We start from the raw sequence: 20,367 nt of genomic DNA, 5'->3' as shown, positions 1-20,367 counted from the left end.
ACTTCAAAATATAAATTTCCATTCTCCATTTCTTAGGCAGAGGTGAATGGAGAGGGAGAAGGATAAAGTACTTGCCTTATCACAAGGACTTGGTTTAAAAGAGACCAGGAGAAAGAACAGAGGAAAAAAGAAAGAGGGAAAATATATGAGCATGCATATGTGTACATTCATGCATACAAAGAAATCCGTGCACACTGAATGAAGTTTTCTTCCAAGTTTCCTAACTTTAATTTTGTATTCCAAAACCACTCCCATCAACCCGGGAACTGAGCAAACAACAGCATGAAGACCTTGTATCAGATTCCTTGTCAAAAGCAGTATCTCATTCAGAGTAAGTACAAACACCTCCAGGTTGACCCTAAGGAATCTACAAACAACAAGCCCTAGGGGTACTTGGAGGGTGAAAGGCAGTCTCAGCCTTGGGAACATTTATGTCACCAACAGAAGGGGTGAGAAGGCTGAGGAGAAGACTGCAGGACCTTCCACTGTTTGAGGATCTCCAAGCACAGCTGTGCTCACCAGACATATCTGGGGCTTTAGCTATGACCGTGGCCATGGCTGTCGCTGCGGGGAGAAGAAGCTAACATGTCTGATAAGAGCAGTAGCAGAGGGGCAGGGACCCTGCCTGCTGTGGGCACTTGTAGGAGGGCAGAGTACCTGGTTTCAACTCCAGGGCAGGGAGGACAGCTGTAGTTTCCAGCCACTGGATGGACTGCAAGGACCAAGAGCTTTGGCAGCATTTGTGGTTGGGGCCTTAGCCCTTACTTAGGAGTGGAGAGTGCAAGGTTTAGCCCTGGGACTAACCTCAGAAAATAACATAAGAAAGCCCTCAAGCCATTCCCTCATTGATGACTGGTCAAAGGATATGAACAGGCAGTTTTCTAAGGAAGAAATTAAAGCTCTCTATAGTCATATAAAAAAATGCTCTAAATCACTATTGATTAGAGAGATGCAAATCAAAACAACTCTGAGGTACCACATCATACCTCCAGATTGGCTAACATGACAAAATAGGAAAATGATAAATGTGGGAGACTTGGAACACTAATTCATTGTTGGTGGAGTTGTGAGCTGATCCAACCATTCTGGAGTGCAATTTGGAACTATGACCAAAGGACTATAAAAATATGCCATACCCTTTGACCCAGAAATACCACTTCTAGGGCTGTATCTCAAAGAGATCATAAGAATGGGAAAAGGACCCATGTGTACAAACATATTTATAGCAGCTCTTTTTGTTTGTGGTGGCCAAGAACTGAAAATCAAGGGGATGCCCATTAATTGAGGAATGGCTGAACAAGCTGTGGTATATGAATGTAATAGATTACTATTGTGCTATAAGAAATGACAAACAGGGACTTCAGAAAAACTTGGAAAGACTTGTATGAACTGATGCTGAGTGAAGTGAGCTGAGCCAGGAGAACACTATACACAGTAACAGCCTCAGTGAGCTAGGACTGTTTCTGATACACTTACCCCTACACAGCAATGCAAAGACCTAAAACATTTATTTCCAAAGGAGTGCTGAGGCAAAATGCCATCCACATCCAGAGAAAGAACAACAGAGTCAGAGCACAGAATGAAGCCAACTATTTTCTCCTTTGTTATGCTTTGTTTTTCTCACGGTTTCTCCCATTCATTTGGATTCTTCTTTTGCAACATGACTAATGTGAAAATGTGTTCAATAGGAATGCATGTGTAGAACCCATACAAGATTGCGTCCTGGGAATGAAGGGGGAAGGAGAGGTAGAAAATTTGGAACTTATGGAAATGATTGTCGAAAACTGAAAACAAATAAATTAGTAAATTTGGGGGGGAAAAAAAAGACCTGAAGCTCAGCATCTTTCCCCACACCTGGGGACTAGAGCTTGAAAAAACTAATAGCTGCTAAAAGAAAAATCAAATAAAATAAAAAAGAGCACACAAAAGAGAAAAAAATCCAACCAAAAATAGCTACTATGGGGTTAAGGAAGATCGGGTTCATATTCAGAAGAAGATAATGGAGCTAAAAATGCCACTCTTTTTTCAATAAGAAACATCAAATGGTCCCAAGCTCAAAAAAGATTTCTTGGAAGTACTTGAAAAAGACTTTAAAAATCAAATAAGAGAGACTGAGGAAAAATTAGCAAAAAAAGAGCAATCCAAGAAAATCAAGAAAATTATGAAAAGTCAACTAATTTGAAATAAAGAATCAAAAACTTAAGGAAGAAAATAATTGCTTGAAAACTAGAATTGGGCAAGGGAAAGCTAATGACATTCTAAAGACACCAAGAAATAATAAAACAAAATCAAAAGAATGAAAAAATAGAAAAGAATGCTAAACACTTCATCAGAAAAGCTGATATGGAGGAGAAATAATATTAGAACAGTCAGACTACCATAAAATTACAATTAAGAATCTTGATACAATACAAGAAATTATCAAGGAAAATGCCCTAGAATCTAGAACAAGGCAAAGCAGAAACAGAAAAAAATCCACTGATTACCACCTACAAGAGATCCCAGGAGGAAAACTTACAGGAATATCAAGGCTCCCAGGTGAAGGGCAAAATATTCCAAGCAACAAGAAAAAAACAATTTAAATATCACAGAGCTGTACTGAGGGTTACACAGACCTAGCAGCTACTCCACTGAAGGTCCGCAGGGCTTGGAACGCTGTATTTTGCAAAGTAAAAGAGCTGGAGTTATGACCAAGGGCAACTTACCCAGCAAAGTTAAGTATAATCCTGAATGGGGAGAAAAAATGGATTTTAATGAACTGAAAGATTTTCAATATTTGTGAAAAAAATATGAGAACTTAATGGAAAATTGGACATATGATTCAAGAGAAATATAAGATAAATATTAAAGATCAATTATAAGAGACTCAAGGTCAGATTGTTTACTTCTTATACGTGAAAATGTCTGTGCTCTTATGACTGTGGTCACCATTTGGGCAGGCTGAAAGAAAGACTTGGACTGAACTGCATGTGATGGTGTGATTCAAAAAAAACGATGTAGGAAGAGATAAAAAGGAGTAATTATCTCATACAAACGAGGCATAAAAGAAAGAATTAATCCTCTCACTGGGAATGGGTCAAAGATGGAACAATATATTTATATCTAAAAGGTTATGAAAGTATTCTGAAGTCAGAAAGAAAGAAAAGGACAAGAGGGATAGGGCAGGGGGAAGAGAATAAGGGAGGGACTCTTAGAGAGATAGGTAGGTTAAGGAATAGGAGAGCAAGGTAGTTAGTAGAAGTAGAGAAATGAGGAGAAATAGGGTGATGACAGTGAGGAAAGATGGGAAGAAAGAAAATATACAACAGATCAGAATGGGAATGGAATAAACTTACCCATAAAATGGAAATTTATAATAGATCAAAAATTGTAATCCAACAATATGTTGCTTTCAGAAAACCCAATAAAAATGAGAGATACCCACAAAGATAAAATAAAGGGCAAGAATAAAATTTATCATGTAAAAAAAAAAAAGCAGGGGTAGTAATCATGATCTCGGACAAAGTTTAAGATAGAAAAACTGTATTACGTGTCAGAATTATCATTCAATATTATTTTAGACCATTTAAAATAACTAGACAGCATAAAGTATCTGAGAGTATACCTGCCAAAAAAGACACAGGAACAATATGAACACAAGCATAAAACACTTTTTATACAAATAAAATCAGATCTAAATAGCTGGAGTAACATTTATTATTCACAGGTAGGTAAAGCCCATGTAATAAAAAAATGACAATTTTACCTAACTAATCTATGTACTCAATGTCATCCCAATTCAATTACTAAAGATATTATCTAAGTTAGAAAAAGTAACAAAGATCATCTGGAAGAATGAAAGGTCAATAATTTCAAAGAAACTAGGGAAAAAAGATGAAAAGGAAGGAAATTAGGCAGTATCAGACCTTAAACTATACCATAAGGTGACAACGTTGTTGAAGTGTAAAAAGGATAATTTCGATTATCTTAAAATTTTCTTGTATAAATAAAACTGAAGCAGTCAAGAATAGAAAGAATGCACAAAACTGGGAAAAATACTTTCACAGACAATCTCTCAGAATGTGATTGCACTGGAATATCGCTGTGGTGTAGGAAATGATGAGCTGGCTGATTTAGGAAAACGTGGAAAGGCTTGGACATATGAAAGAGATGCCATCCACCTTCAGAGAAAAAGATGACAAGGGGAAATATGCACACTACAGTCTTGCATATATATGTATGTGTGTATAAATGTGTATGTTTATAGATATCTATGTAGGTGTGTGTCTCCACATTTAATTATAGCCTTCTTCAGAGCATGAGGGGGAATAAAGAGAGCACAGCAGAGAACAAAAGAAAACCTCTAAGGAAGCAAAGAAAATCTCTGCAGCTTTGAAAACAATGTGCAGTATTTGTTACACAGGCTTTCTTGAAATGGAAATATACTGTTTTATATTGACTCCTCACTTACATTCTGCTATGTACATGACAATGTTCTTTTTTCTTTGCTCGTTTTGTATTTAAGTTTAAAATGAACAAAAAACTTAACCAAAAAAAGACATTTTCAGAAAAACAAGACTTATGTGAACTGACTGCAGGATGAAGTAAACAGAAACAAGAGAACAATTCATACAATAACACTGGAGAAATGACTTGGAAAGATTTAAGAACCATCATCACCAAATGACCAATCACAATTTCCCAACTGATGAAGCATGTTCCCACCTCCTGACAGAGGTAATGGACTCAAGGTCCAGAATAAGACATTTTCAAACACGGCCAACTCGGGAATTTGTTTACCTTGGACGTGTGTATTTATTTCAAAGGTCTGGTTTTTCTTTTTTCTCATGGGGGGAAAAGAAGACAGATTAGATAAGAGGGAGACTAGGGATATCAATGAGGATGGCAAAAAGAAAAAGAAAAAAGAAAACAAAGATTACTGAAGCATTTATTTAAAAAGCACAAAAGAGGCCAGAAGGACAAAGACGTGTAAGGCAGCTCTGAAAGTTACTTAAAAGGAAAAACAAAGTGTACATAAGAGAGTTACAGTTTCATATGGAAATGCTCATTTTATTTGGTGTTTTGTTAATTTCAGTATAAAAATTTTTTTTAAAGAAAGTAGCTAAGTATGAACACAATGTAACAGTTCTGACCCTCTTGGGACCTCTGGATCAGCGGTTTATCATCACTCCTTATAAACGGGAACCAATAAAATAAAAAAGAACTGCGAAACCTTCCCCTAAAAAACACTGGTTTTGGAATTGCCAAATATCACTTCCAAATGACTGCTCCCACAAGTCAAGCCTTCCTCTGACTTCCTGGCTCACATTTATATAACATTTATGGTTTACAAAATACTTCAGTCACAACTCTATGAGGCTTTATCATCATTATTTTGCAGATAATGAACCTAAGGCTGAGAAAAGTTAAATGACCTGCTTGTAAGTGTTAAAGCTGGAATTTAAACTCAGGTATCCTGTCCCCAAATCTAGCTCTTCAAATATATCTCAATGCTGCCCAACATGAATATTTCTCACTTCCACATGCAAAAAGACTTCAAATAGAATCTAAATATCAAAAAAAGACATAATCTTCACATAATTTATTCAGCTGGGAGATGAGGTCATGGGATGCTTTGGATGGTCTATCTTCTGTAACTTTGGCTCTGGCCAATCCATTGCTTCAAACTCATTAGCCTGGCTTCCATGTGGGCTTTCTGTCACCACACTAGTTTTACTGCCTCTGTTTTTTCACCTAAGAGGCAGAGATAAGGAAGGTTCTAATAATGACAACTGACCTGGCCATTTGTCCCATTTAGAAAGCAGTTCACTCAGAAAACTATAGTTCCCCAAGGACAGGCTTTCAGGTGCAATTTTCAAAGGTTTTAGTTTATTTTCTATCCTTTCCACTCCCCTGAAAATATAATGCTGGATTAAGTAGGTGAAAGGAAAAAGGAAAAATTTAAAAGCTGTCCATTCCATTCAGCCAGAAAACAGCAGCTCAATTTCCTCCTGAAGTTCTGACAAAGTTTCCCCTACGTACGACCATAAGCATCAATTTCCAACCTTTCATATGAGCATCATTTCCATATATATCCAAATCAAAGGAAATCTGGCTCATAAGGTAAATGCTACTGGTAGCAAACACTCTCTCGTTCTACTGTCCTGCTTGAACACTCCAACAAGCAATTTAACATTTTACCTGAAAAAAGTCCGGAGTTATCTATCGGGCCAGGAAATAAGTTGTTTTCACCCACATTGTACATATCCCAGCTATCAAAGCCCACATATTTCTTCCACTGCTTGAACCACCGGCTGTCAATCAGATACCTGGAAAAGTAGACAAAATTTTTTGACGCACGCAGAAAAGCTCAAGAGGCAAAAGCTTCTCCAATGCATATGTACTCCATAAATATGAATTCACAGTCATTTCTCCAAGCTATCCCAAAAAGAAGAAATTTGGGGCTTGAGATGAACAAAATGAGACCAATTTGGGATTTTAAAATGAAGTATTTATTCAAGGTAATCTTCTACCCTGATCTATATATAAAAGTTGTTTTGCAAATGTGAGCAGCAATAAGTCTCTATTTTTCAGCAAGCTTAACTGTACTGTAATATTTCTGATAGCCCTTCAAGTTCATTCAAATAGAACATGCTGCATTAAGTAAGGCGTTTAGTATTTATAGAAATGTGCCAATTGTGCTCCCTTCCTCTTGCCAAGCTATATAATTATCATTTTACATTCAATCTGCTACTTTTTATAGTTAGGGAAATTTTAGCAAATCTGGGGCATGTGTGTGTTTTAAGCATTTTCAATAAATATTACAACTAAATGTGGAGGGAAAAAACTCTGTAGAGCTGCAAAACACAAGTTTCTGAGGTATATCCCCCAGGATTTATGGAAAGCTAATGAGTTCAGGGAAGAAATTGAAACCACAGAACTATTTTCATCCACCTAGATCAGTGAAAACCTAGTACATTCCTGTATTCCTTTTTCACTAATACAGTCAATCAACTAACAGTAACTACCGTATAGATGGAACTATATCAGATCCTCATATACAATTCTCCAAGCAAATTCAGGTCATACAATGGTAAAGTTTAGCATGCACTACCAAACTTCAGCTTTCTAACCTCCTACTTGAATTGTGACACACGTATATTCTAGAAAGTAATGAATAATTTTTATGATTAAATAACCTCAAATGCATTATTCTGTAATCAGTTTTTTTGTGTGTCAGGCAATGAAGGCTAGGACACTGCTATGGTCCTACTGAAGTTCCTCCCCAATGTGTTTGGAAGTGTTAATGTCTGGTTAAACTAGAAGCTATATGAGGGAAGGGTCTGTCTTCTACATCAATTTTGAACATCCCTTCTATTGTTTATCACAATGCTCTAGCAGAGAGCAGAAAATGAATAAATGTATAATAAATGTAACGTACTTTGCCTGTCATCCTAACCACCTCATTCACTTCTTCTGAAAAAGGAAAATCTGCATTTAAAAAATTTTTGTGTGATTCTAACAGTATGATGCAGGGCATGCTTTAGAAAGATCTTATCTATTTCCTCACAAGCCTCATCAAAATGCTACTCAAAATTCAGGGTTTTGTTAACATAATAAATTTCCTTTTCTCGAGGAAACAATGGCATCCCTTGGTTCACCTTCTAACTCTCCAGGGTCTTTTTGTCTTTAGAATCTCTTCTGAATTATCACCACACAAACACCTTCTAAATGTACCTATCCCTGAAGCTAGCTTGGTTTGGTGGTGCTACTCTGAGCTAACAGCGCACTGCAAATTCTCTAACTTACCTATTACTTTACATCATGTCAGTCAATTCAACAAACTCATTAAGTGCAAAGTGATGGGCAGTGTGGCTGTGGGTTGAGAGCCAACAGATAGATGGAAAGCCAAGGAGTCAGAAAAAAGGAGAGGGGGAAAGGCATCCAGCCACCAACACTTACTAGCAGTGTGACCGTGAGCAAGTCACCTAAATTCTAAAAGCTCCAGACAATTCTCTGAACTCTCTTTGTTGGTAAGAAAATATCCACAACACACTTTAAATTACAAGTCCAGCCCAACACACACACCCAATGTGTGCAAGACATATTCACACTCTCAATCTTACATCACTTCCATTCCTTTTTACTGACAAAACTTGAGCTTTATATTTAGCTCTTCATCAGTCAAAGCTAATAACAGCTAAAAGCTGTTCTTAAAACAGCTAGCCTTTAAACAGTGTGTATAGTGCTTTAAGATTTGCAAAGCACAGTACATATTACCTCATTTGGTCATACCATCATCCATCCATTACACCATCAGGACCATGAGAACTCATGGCTCCATTTCTTCCTCTAAAAAACCCAATCATCAATCCCAACGTAAGCCTTGGTCACTTGATATCTAGAACACAACTCAATATTGCTTCCTGGACACTTTCTTCTCCAACTCCAAAATGTAGTTGCCAAAATTATTTTTGAGAATTTTACCAATTCTCTCTCCAAAACACCTCACAGTTCCCACAATCCTTCCACTAATGCAAGTTACTTGTCTTGGGCTTCTAAGTCCTCAACCAATCAAGTGGTAGAGACATCCTCTTTCATCTTTCCCCACGCCCTCCTTTTAAAGAAGTTTCTTCATTCCTACTACCTCTGGTTATTCCAGCTCCCACTCCCAGGAGCACCAGTTTATGATTACTCAGCACCCAGTTCCTCAAACACTCCCTTCAAAATTCCCCTCAAAGCTACTTTCCTCCGGGGTGCTCATGCCACAGAAACGGAGGGTTACTACCCTCTGCAATACGGCACCTCCCAGAGAAGTTTCAACGTTAAAGGGTCCAAAATTACTCAGCTGGAGGGATTGGGATAGGGAAAGATAAGGGAAAATAAGGAAACTGAAGATCCAGAACATGACAAGCGAAGATGTGAAACCTTCGAGAGGAACAGGAAAGAAACGTGGGGCGTGTCGAAGGAGGAAGGCGACAAGCATTTGCTACATGCCTACCCACTAAGTGTCAGGCACTAGGTTAGAGAAGGATCAGGGTAAGAGGCTTCCCGGAAAAGGGCGGAGGAAGCAGAAGGGAATGATTTAGGGCGGGATCGTAAGAGCCTCATTGGACTTGGGGAAGGGAGGACAAAAGGCCTCTGGGGGCCGTCCGGGGCTGGGGACAAGGGAACGAAGGGTCGGTGGATGAGGCAGGGGGAGGGTAATGGAGAAGACTCCGGAGCCAGGCCTGGGCCGGGGTGGAACACGGGCAGGCCACGGGACTGGGCTGGGCTAGGGAAGGGGATCTACGAGACTAGCCTCGGCCAGAAGGAAAGGCAGCGGCTGGGAGGGAGCGACGGAAAGGGAAGCGGCAGGCCGCGTCTGGGCCGAGGGCCTGGGTCGGGCAGGGAGGACCGCGGCAGCGGCGGCCGGGCCGGGGCCAGGCCACATGCCCGCCGGGGCTGCGGCTCGGGCTCTCACCACTGCGCCCCTCGCTGAAGCGCCGTCCTCATCAAGGCCCCGAGCTCGGATTTCTGGGTCTCTGCGTCCGGCCGCTGCCCGCAACCTCCGCCTTCCGCCATCTCCTTCCCCAGCTCCGGCCCGGCCGGCCCGGACATCCGCCTGGCGCACAGCGCGCTCCGCGCCGCGCCCCACGCGCCTCACGCACGCACGCACGGAGCGCTCCGCCCTGCGCCGGCCGCGCCCCGCCTCCTTCCCCGGCCGCGCCCCGCCCTGCGCGTCCGCCCGACGCGCCCCGCCCCGTCCGCGTGCCCCGCTGCCGGGCACGCGCTTCTAGGGAGGGGCTGGGGGAAAGGCGGAAGAGAACGCAAGAACGGGACCGCGCAGCCAGGGCGGCTGGGCGGAAGGGCGGCGACCCCGGCCTCGGCCTGCGAGCCACGCCCGGCCCCTCCCCCACAAACCGCTCCTCGGCCTTCCCCCACCCCCGCTACTTCCTGGTCTCCAACCGACGTTTCCTCTCTCCCTTCCCCCCAGAGCTGGCGCTAGGGGCCCCCCCCAAGTTTGGTCCCCCCTTCGCCGAGCCACCTAGGGCGTGTTTCCGTAACGGTTGCGGCCTCCGATCACCCCCGAAGCCCCTTCCCGCTGCGAGCGGGGTGGCCGGGGAAAAGAGAAAGAAAGCGGCAGGCTGCCCGTGCCGCCCGTGCCCTGCCCCTGCGCTCGTGGCATCGCCCCTGCCATCCCGGGCCGGGCACGCCGCGCTCTGCGGCTTCTGCACCCCCCAAAGGGAGCTGGGGCTCACAACCACACACGCCCTCCTTTTGTTCCTGGGCCGGGGTCTGCCCCCCCACCTTCCCGCAGCATGTGACTGCCCCCCAATGTTGGCAGGAGCCTCGCGTGCCCTTTGCCAGGGGATGATGAGGAAGAGTTGGAAGGGCCGGAGGTGAGAGAGGGGGACGAGGGACCCCCCCTCTGGATGTGAGCCAAGGCTTGGCACACCGGGCTCCATAACCGCGCGTGAAAGATCCCCCGTGACCGTGTCCCCTGTAAGTCCAACCGTCTTCCTGCGCCCAGTTTAGGCTGGCTCGAAAGCGGACAAATGAATGGGTTTTACATGCAGGCGTTCGTTTATCGTTGCTCGAGCCTCTTCTGCAATCCTGGGTACGGACCAGATTTAAAAAAAAAAAGAAAGTGAAGTTCCTACCCTCAAGAACCTTAAAATGTAGCAGAAGAAATAAGCCCAAAAAACAAAACCCTCCAACCCAGAACCATTATACACAAGTGCCCCAAGTGCGATGAAAGCCAGAGTGGAATGGCAGCTGTGGGGGACACCGAGGCCTGCTTAGAGGAGGGAGGCTGACCGGGGCCTGAAGGAGAGCTAGGATTTCAAAGAAGATGGCAGCCACTTAGAACTGGGGAGAGTTCTCAGGTGATGGCAGAGGTCATCTAAAGCCAACCCTCACATTTTAGGAATACAGAAACTTAAGGTGCAAAACCCAGGGGATTACACAGAACTTGAGGAGAAGTGGAAAATCATCCAAACCAGAGATTTTCAAAAAGAGAAGTCCTTGAGATCACAACTATTTTCATAATACTAAAGTGTTTTGGTTTCTAATATGGCAAATACCAAAGATAGAGGCTACATTTTAAAAAAGGCTCTTTAGCATATCCTCAATAATGTTTAAAAGTGTAAAGGAATCCTAAAACCAAAAAGTTTGAAAAAGTTTAAAGTTAGCAGCCCAACCCTCTCAGGCCTTCCACACATGAGAGAAAACGGAGATAAAGAACAATTAAACACTTCTTTATGGGTAATAAATGGGTGACCTGGAAGACACTGACACAGGACTGCCCAGCATGGCATGTTCTCATCAGAGAAAGTGCTGTGGTCTATGAGCAAAGCAGAATTAAAGTAGCTCAAATGAAATTTGGGATGGGCAAATTTAGAGAATCCACTCCAAGTGTTCCCATGGACTATTTGTGCCCGACCTGTGGTAGAACATTCCCAGCTCATATTGGTCTGATCCACAGCTGGATAGTTGTCACTTGACTCTGACATAGCAGTGCCATTTTGGTCCTGTTCAACCATGAAGGACAAATACCGAATGGGAGAAGCAGGATTTGAACCTAGGCTCCCTAACCCTGACGAATCAATGGAATGGAACCCAAGGTATCATCAGTCCAGAAAGCTATTCAATTAGAAACTAAAATGTTAAACTTTTCAAAAAGGGATAAATGTAATGTTTCTAAATAATAACTATAAATGGCATAGCCTGTATCATCAACCCCCCAAAAATACAACTACTTTCTAGTGAAACAGTGAAAAGTTTAAATGGTGAAAAAGCATTCTATAAAAATCAGTTGTCAATATTGTTATTAACATAACGATGAAAAAGAATTGGGTTTGCTGCCTCAGTTGTGAATCTCTGTTCCAGGAAAGTGTCCGAGATGAAAGGACCTCTCAACCTCCCTGCTCTTTTGCCACCAATTTCTTCCTAAATCAGTTTCTCCTCCATCCTGTTGATCATGGCAACCACAGACTCGTGAGAAGGACAAATTCCTGGGAGTGCTCCTAAAAATGAAGACAAAACCTAATTAAATGCACATTTCAGAAAGTCTATATTAATCAGCTTTTGGAGATATTTAGAAGTGGTTACAAAGAATAATGTGACAGTTGTATCTTGTTCTTTTAAAAATCCAAATTTTGGGAATGGAAGAAATCACACAGAAGCTGATTGACCAATAAGCCAGATATCAAGCAGGGAGCTTCATGATAGCCTAATAACAGTGATATGGGTTTACGTGGTACTTTAAGGTATACAAAGCACTTTCCTCATATTAACATTATAATTGGAGATTTATGTGGTTTATGACCCTCCTTCTGCAGGGCAGCTGATCACATTCTAATTGAAACTGGAATGGACATAAAGAGACTTCGGGTCTACAAATCAGGCCAATGTGTTGACCTCAGGGTTCGTGCATCCAACAAGTCACAGAAACTATGGGTGAGAATCTAAGAATCGCTGCTATCACATATACAGGATCACCTCAACACTGGAGTTCCAGATTCTTAGATCATGGGTTCTCAATCTCAGGTCCACAGACAGATTTCAGTGGGTCCAGGAACTTGGATGGGAGAGAAATTATATCTTTACTTTCACTAACAACAAACTGAAATTTAGAATTTTCTTCAATTTTTTAAAGACAGACTTTCAGCAGTACATGTACTTCACCAAACAGCCAAAGGAGTCTATTCCACAGAAAAGGTTAAGAACCTCTGCCTGAGAGGAACAAAGGCTTGCCTTGATTCTTCTTAGCAGCATTCTCAGGTCATAGCTGACTTGACTAGTATAATAGAGTACAAGATTTGCAAGTATATCCTATAACAGATTGCATGCCATCTTGGGGAGGGTGAAGTAAGGGAGGGAGAAAAAAATTTGGAACTCAGAATCTTATAAAAGGGAATGTTGGGGGAAAAAAGAAACAGTACAAGATCTGGAAACAAAATATGGGGTCAAAATATAATTTTGCTGTTTACTACCTATATGTCCTTGGGCATGTCATTTTCCTTCTTTAGGCTCCAGTTTCTTCATCTGTAGAATTAATGGGTCCAGAGGGAGAAATAACCAAAACTGCAACACCATATAATTATAATAACCAAGTTTGGCACTGAAGAAAAGATGAGTAAATGCATTTTTCTTATTTGTAGAAGTAGAGGGAGGAGGTATCCATGCAGGTGGAACATTGCATATATCTTTGTATTGAGCAGTTTGCTTAATTTTAAAAATTTTCTTCCTCTGTAGAAAAATAGGTACACTAATGTACTACGTACATTACTATATACAACTGTGGTTGTGAACTGGTCCAACCTCTAGAGAACAATTTGGAACTACACCCAAACGGCTATAGAATTGTACATACCCTTCAACCCAGCAATACTGCTACTAGGTCTATATCCCAAAGAGATCAGAGAAAAGGGGAAAGGACTTGTATGTACACAAATATTTATAGCAGCTCTTTTTGTGATGGCAAAGAATTGGAAATTGAGGGGATGCCCATCCACTGGGGCATGGATACACAAGTTGTAGCATGTGATTGTGATGGATATTATTGTGTTATAAGAAAGGATGGAGCAGAACAGTTTCAGAAAAAGCTGGGAAGATTTATATGAACTGATGCAAAGTGAAATGAACAAGAGAACATTGTGCACAGCAGCAGCAACATTGTAACAATGATCAACTGTGAAAGACTTAGCTACTCTGATCAGTGCAATGATCCAACACAATTTCAAGGGACCCATGATGAAAAATACTATCTACTTCCAGAGAGAGAACAGATGAACTCTGAGTGCAGACTGAAGTATAAGTTTTTCACTTTCTGTACATTTCTTGCTTTTAATAAAAGAGGTTGTCGAGTTTTTTATTTGGGGGTTTGTTTGGGTTTTTTGCAACATGGAGAATATGGTTTGCATCACTTGTATAAATGATACATTACTTACCTTTTCAATGAGTGGAGGAGGAGTGGGAAAGAGGGAGAAAATGTGAAAGGAAAGTGCTCTAAAAACATTACGACTGAAAATTTAAATAATAAAGGTGTAGCACCCAGAATGAGGGGAATGATAGTATCATTTTAAACTGTTGTGGGCATCGCATAGCTAGAGAATGGTGTCTGATTCTGGAACTGTCAATCTGAAAGGACATTAACAGTCTGGAATGCACCCAGGAGGAGGATGACCACGACCATGAAGAGGTAAGAGATGGGGAGGCAATGCCACACAGGAGTCTATGGAAGGAAATAGAAGGATCTGTATAAAGAAGGGTGAGAACGTGATATAGTTGTATACCCCTCAACATTTCTGAACAGTTGAGGACAGTAACAACATCAGAAAGTGAAGACTGACTGTATTTGAAGAAAGAAAGGTACTACAAGAAGCTAGGCAGAAAATCTGTGCCATGCTTAAGGGGAACAGTTTGAGGATTCTGGTAAAAAATGACTTGGAGAAGCTGTGTTACCTCCCTTTCCTTGTCACAGGTGCGCATTTAGGGTTAAGTGGTGAGATCACTACTTGTGGGGCCCACTTTTCCCTGGACTCTGTATATTCTTGTGGAAGAGTGTATTACCAATTTTGGGGAAGGTGTTTTGTACCAATTATACTACTGTAGTAAATACTCCTTGCTAAAAAAAATAGTTGTCTGGATAATTTATTGACATTAACTGATAATCATGGGAGGAAGGATTGGGTGGGGGGGCTCATAAGCTATAACAATAAAAAGAATGAATGAGCACCCTCTCAACCTCCTTAGGGTTACCCCTAGAACACAAAGGAGATTAGGTGACCTATCTTGTCAGTGGGAATTAAGAGAATCACCGTAGAGAGACTTCCACCATCCTTCCACTCAGGCTCACATCTGACTCCTTACTCCCACTCCCTATATCCAGTCTTTTGCCAAGGTCTGTCAATTTTATATTTGTAACACCTCACAAATACACCCTTTCTTTCTTCTGACACTGCCACCACCCTGGTGCAAGCCGTCATCACCTAGAAGCTGGGTCTTTGCCCTTGAAACTGCCATAGCCTGCTAGTTGGTCTACCTACCCAGAGGTCTCTCCCCACCTCAGTTCATCCTCTACTCAACTTTCAATGTACTCTCGCTTAAGCACAAGTCTGACCTGACCGATGTCACGCCCTCACTCAGTAAATTCCAGTGGTTCTGTATCACCTCCAGGATCGAGTATAATAAAATCCCTGTGCTCAAACCCCTTCATAACCTGCCTTCTCCTACCTTTCCAGTCTTCATACACATTACACCCCTCTACACACTCTGCAATCCAGGGACTTTGGCACTTTTTCTGGCTGTTCTCTATGCCTGGAAGACTCTTCCCTCCTCACCTTCACCTCCTGGTTTCTCTCACCTCCTACCAGTCCTAGCATTTGGTTGCCCAGAGAAGTTCATCAGTATTGTACCTCAGTTTCCTGATGGCATGCTTGCCCCGGTTCTACAAGAACTCTTTACTAACCTCTCTTAATTCTAATGCCCTTCCTCAGCTGACTGTCTCCAATTGATTGTACATGGTTTGTATATTGTCTCCCCCGTTGTGACAATTGTGATCCCCTGGAGAGCAAGGACTATCTTTTACTGTTTTTTTGGGTCCTTAGCACAGTGTTTGACACATAGTAGTCGCTTTAGAAATGTTTATTGTCTAACCTAACATCAATGGGAGGGAAATTTTTTTAATAATTAGAGACCCAAAGATGAAATAGGCTCCATTCCAAGGGACTGAGTCACCCTTAGGCAATGAGTTACTGCTCAGGTAGAATTTGGACTCGGTGACTTCCGAGGCTCCTTCAAACCCTAAGGTTCTGTGATTCTATGTGAGAGGGAGAACCTCAGATGGATACTCTCAGTCTGAGGCACGGCATCTCAGGGAAGGAAGAGCTAAAGAACTTATGGGAACTAAGGTAATATCCAACTCTGACCTAGGAAGGGGCCATCATCATTTTATAAGCTCTGTTATATAAGAAGAAAATTATCTAGGAAGGTGACACGGGAAAAGATAACAAATGAATTTAATTGAACATAATTATGGAAAAGCAAGTCCATTTTTTTTCTGCAGCTGGTGCCCTCGGGCAGATTCCATGCCCTTTCACTCACCATTTCTAATCCTTATCTCTGCCCACCCACACTGGAATAAGCAGAGTTATGTTCGGAGAGGGAAGGCAGCGGGCCTTTGGGGGAGGAGAAAAAAAGGTTGTTTAGTTCTCTTGACCAATTCTAGTATCCCAAAAATTCACGTGTTAGCAATTCAGAATGGTACAGAGGAAAGAGCAGTGACTTGAGGCCCTGAGTTCAAATCCCACTTTTGATGCTTATTCCCTGTGTGACCATGGTTAGCTTTATGGTAAAGAGGAGAGGATATAGAATCATCTCTGCCTGAGCAGAGGAAATGGGACTTCAAATGTTTTATATATTTCATCTGTTAGCTACCTGTTTTTAGAAGTGCTTATCAAACAATAAAATATGTTACTTGTGGGAAAAATAAAAGGAGGAGGTTGGGCTGGTTGGCCACTGAGGTCCCCTCTATCTTTAGCCCTAGAATCCCATGATTCCAAGTATCAGTTTTCATATAGTGCTAAAAGGAGAAACGGACATAGTTGGTTTTTTAAGTGATGAATGGATGCCTGCCTTCAATGATCTAACAAACTAATTCAGTCAATTAAATGCAATAATACATTATTCAAGGATTCTTTCCTGAGTCCCCTAGCTCTTAACCCTCCCCATTTACTTGTATTTATTTTATGTATCCTGTATTTTCATATCTGTGAACAGCATTGTGTTGTATCCTTCTAGCAGAATATAAGCTCCTTCAGGGCAGGGTCTCACTTTTGTGTCTCTAGCACCTGGCACATGATCTGGCACATAAGTATAAAATGAATGCTTACTGATTTGCTTACAGTCAAACACAGAAAGGTAGTAACATTGAATAAGTCAGAATGACAGGATAAACTGCCCTAAAGGAAGATGGGGGAAAGACAGACAATCCTATGGTACCAATTTATACTTCAAGTCCTGTGCAGATCGAAGCAAAGGGAAGTTATTCACACCCTTCCCCCCAAAGGTGCTTCTTTAATGCTAAACTGAACAGTTTTTTGTGCATTATTGTCCAGAATACTTTATTCAACTTAGCAGGCCTTTTTTCCCACTTTCAAAAACCATCTGGAATTTCTGGTTCTTCTGGGAATAAGGACAAAGACCCAGCTCGTATTTACTTGTCTGTTGTGGTGGTTGTCCTTTGTTCTCAAAGAGGACCAAGATATCAGGGAGGTTATGCCATGACATACAAGTGGATTGGATTTAAGCGAGGGAGGGCTGTGCAAGGTCATGAGCCTCACTTTCTCCTCCAGAGCCATCTGGTTCCAGTGGCCAGATATAGATCAGGATGACTGGAGATGACCCTCTGTCTGAAGTGGTGCTAAAGAATGAATGAAGCATTTATTGAGTGCTTACTGTGTGCAATTCACTGGGCTCAAAGACAGAAGGTGTTGAAGAGACTTGGCTATAGATATGAATAGAGAAGGGAGAGTGAAATAGAGAGCCTGAAACCCTGAAGGAAGAAAAAACACAAAGGAAAGTGTAGGGATTACCTTGAGCTAAAGCAGGTGAGCAGTTAAGGGAGGTGGTCTCCCATGTGAGAGCTCACCTAACTTACCAGCCATTGTTTTCCCCACAAAGATCCTATGAGGCAGAGAAATTGATTCTTATTCCCATTTTGCATATGGAAGAAATGAACATGGGGGGCGGAGCCAAGATGGCAGAGTAGAAAGACGCACATACACATAGCTCCGAACCCACAACCCACAGAATGGCTAGAGGGGACCAACTCACGGTGAATTCTGCACCCAGAGGCCACGGAATATTGGAGCGAGGGAGATTTCTGTTCCGGAGAGACCTGCAAACTTCTTGCGGGGGGTCCTTCGCGCTGCAGACTGGGCGCCGGGACTGGGAGCTGAGTGCAGCCCTGCAGCGGCCGCGACACCGTGAGAAAAAGATCCGAGCGGGCTTTGGGGACGGGATCTCCAGCGGCCACGCGGGTCCCTCCACCCACAGAGGGACCTGCAAACCTCTCGCAAAAGGTCCGTCGCGCTGCAGATGCGGAGCCCAGCCCAGACCTGCAGTGGCCGCGGCTCCGAGAGGTACAGATCCGAGCAGGCTTCAGGGAAGGGATCTCCAGAGGCAGCACAAGCCCCTCCACCCACAGGTGACGGGGGTCGGTGAGAGAGTCTCTTTGGCGGGTCGAGAGGGGAGTGGGGGTGCCCCCATGGCTCGGGCCCCCCCAGGAGATAGAAGCTGAGAGGCGGCTGCAGACAGGGGCTCCCCAAGCGGGCGGGAGCCTGGATCCATTGTGGAAGGTCTGTACATAAACCCCCTGAGGGAACTGAGCCTGAGAGGCGGCCCTGCCCCGACCTGACCACCTGAACTTAATTCTCACACTGAATAGCAGCCCTGCCCCCGCCAAAAGCCCTAAGGCGGGAAGCAGCATTTGAATCCCAGTCCCCAATCGCTGGCTGGGAGGACCAGGAGGCGAGGCGGGTGTGAGGAGAATATTCAAAGGTCAAGTCACTGGCTGGGGAGAATGCCCAGAAAAGGGAAAAGAAATAAAACTATTGATGGCTACTTTCTTGGAGAGCAGACATTTCCTCCCTTCCTTTCTGATGAGGAAGAACAATGCTTACCATCAGACAAAGACACAGAAATCAAGGCTTCTGTGTCCCAGCCCACCCAATGGGCTCAGGCCATGGAAGATCTCACAAAGAATTTTGAAAATCAAGTTAGAGAGGTGGAGGAAAAACTGGGAAGAAAAATGAGAGGGATGAAAGAGAAGCATGAAAAGAGAAATGAACATGAGAGAAGTGACATGTCCAGGGACATGCAGCTAGTAAATGTCAGAATTCCAATCTAAGCCAATAAGAGTTTGTGAAACTACTACTATTTGTAAGTCACTGTGCTAGCCACAGGAGACAACATGGAAGCTTCCGGAGGGCAAAGGCTACTTAAAATTTTATTGACACACTTAACACTAAGCACATAATAACATAATAGATACTTCATAATTACTTGATGCTATTTCAAAGCTCCAGGATCGAGGGATGGAGAGAGAGTTAGACATTCACAAAGGAAAACATGAAAACTTATCTGGTACACAATCTGATTCTTGAAGAAGGCTAGGAATTCTAAGAGGCAGAAATGAGAAAGAACGCATTCCAGGCACGAAGTAAAGTTGGACCTTGGTAAAGGCACAGAGATTTAGGTATTAGCAAATAGGCCAGTTTTCCTGGAATATGGAGTGTGAAATAACCTGGAAAAATCTGGTCATTTGTTTTGCTTAATTATGTTAAGTGGACTTTGTTTTTCTCTCTTTTTCAGTTGGGAGGAGGGGCAAGGTAGGAGGGAAGGAAAGTGGATTTAGAATAATAAAAAAAAATTAATTTAAAAGAAAATAAAGAAGTCTGGAAAGATAAGCTGGAGTCAGATTGTGAAGGGTTTTAAATGCGAAGCTGGGGGGGAGATGTCAAGTTAAGAAGTTTGATAGCTAGTATGGAACTGTGTTTTGCATGACTTCACATGTATAACCAATAGCAAATTGTTTGCCTTTTCAAGGAGGGAGGAAAGGCATGAGGTAGGGAGAGAATTTGGAATTTAAAATTTTTAAGAATGGTCATTGAAAATATTTCACATGTAATTGGAAATGAAATAAAAATAATTTTTAAAACTGCCAAAGAGTTTATATTTTATCTTGGAGGCAGGAGGAAACCACTTAAGGTTTTTAAGCAGATTGTACTTGATTGATTGGTGACTTTGAGTCCACTGTGCTTTCTGTTAATCCAGCTGCTTCTTGCACTACTTCTTTGAAAATAACACAAATGAGAGAAGAGCACAAGTGATCATTTAACAACTCTTTATTGTCATGGCATTTGCACTGTTGTGATCTCTAAGGCCTCCTTGGCCCCAGAAATTGCCTGGGGTTCCTGCCAGAGTATAAATCATAGATTTAGAGGTAGAAGAGGCCTTGGAGGTTATCTAACCCAACTCTCATTTTTCGAAGAAAAAGACTGAGGTGCACCGGCTAAGTAGTCCAGTGGTAGAGTCCTGTGGCTGGAATCAGGAAGACCTGAGTTCACATTGGGCCTCAGACTCTAATTGTGGATCCCTGGGCATGTCTCTTAGCCTTCCCTCAATTTCCTCATCTGTGAAATGGGGATAATAAAAGCACCTATCTCCCAGGGCTATTTTAGACTCAAATGAGATAATATCTGCAAAGCACTTAGCCCAGTGCCTGGCATGTGGTAGATGTTCAATAAACTTGTTTCCTTCCTCCCTTCCCCAGTTCTCACATTGGATAGCAGTTAAAGAACTAGAACTCAAGTTTAGGTTGTCTTCTGCTTCTAACCTTAG

The 20,367-nt window shown here is 42.4% G+C and overlaps 1 protein-coding gene across 4 annotated transcripts in view; it reads right to left on the bottom strand.

Moving 5' to 3' along the window:
- The window catches only part of USP4 (ubiquitin specific peptidase 4), a 76,093-nt gene extending 66,414 nt beyond the window's left edge, over positions 1-9,679 (bottom strand). For 2 of the 4 annotated variants that reach the window (XM_072651149.1, XM_072651159.1), the window contains exons 1-2: positions 9,443-9,679; positions 6,181-6,308 (exon numbers count right to left, since the gene is read on the bottom strand). In XM_072651149.1, the coding sequence (XP_072507250.1) occupies positions 6,181-6,308; positions 9,443-9,579 (265 nt within the window). In that variant the 5' untranslated portion in view covers positions 9,580-9,679. The other 2 variants (XM_072651178.1, XM_072651168.1) reach the window with 2 other exon arrangements.
- Between the last annotated feature and the right edge of the window lie 10,688 nt (positions 9,680-20,367).

This window comes from Notamacropus eugenii, chromosome 1, assembly GCF_028372415.1.
Source record: "Notamacropus eugenii isolate mMacEug1 chromosome 1, mMacEug1.pri_v2, whole genome shotgun sequence".
Lineage (NCBI taxonomy): Eukaryota > Metazoa > Chordata > Mammalia > Diprotodontia > Macropodidae > Notamacropus > Notamacropus eugenii.
Note: the sequence above shows the minus strand (reverse complement) of the source record. Positions and strands in the feature narration are given on the sequence as shown.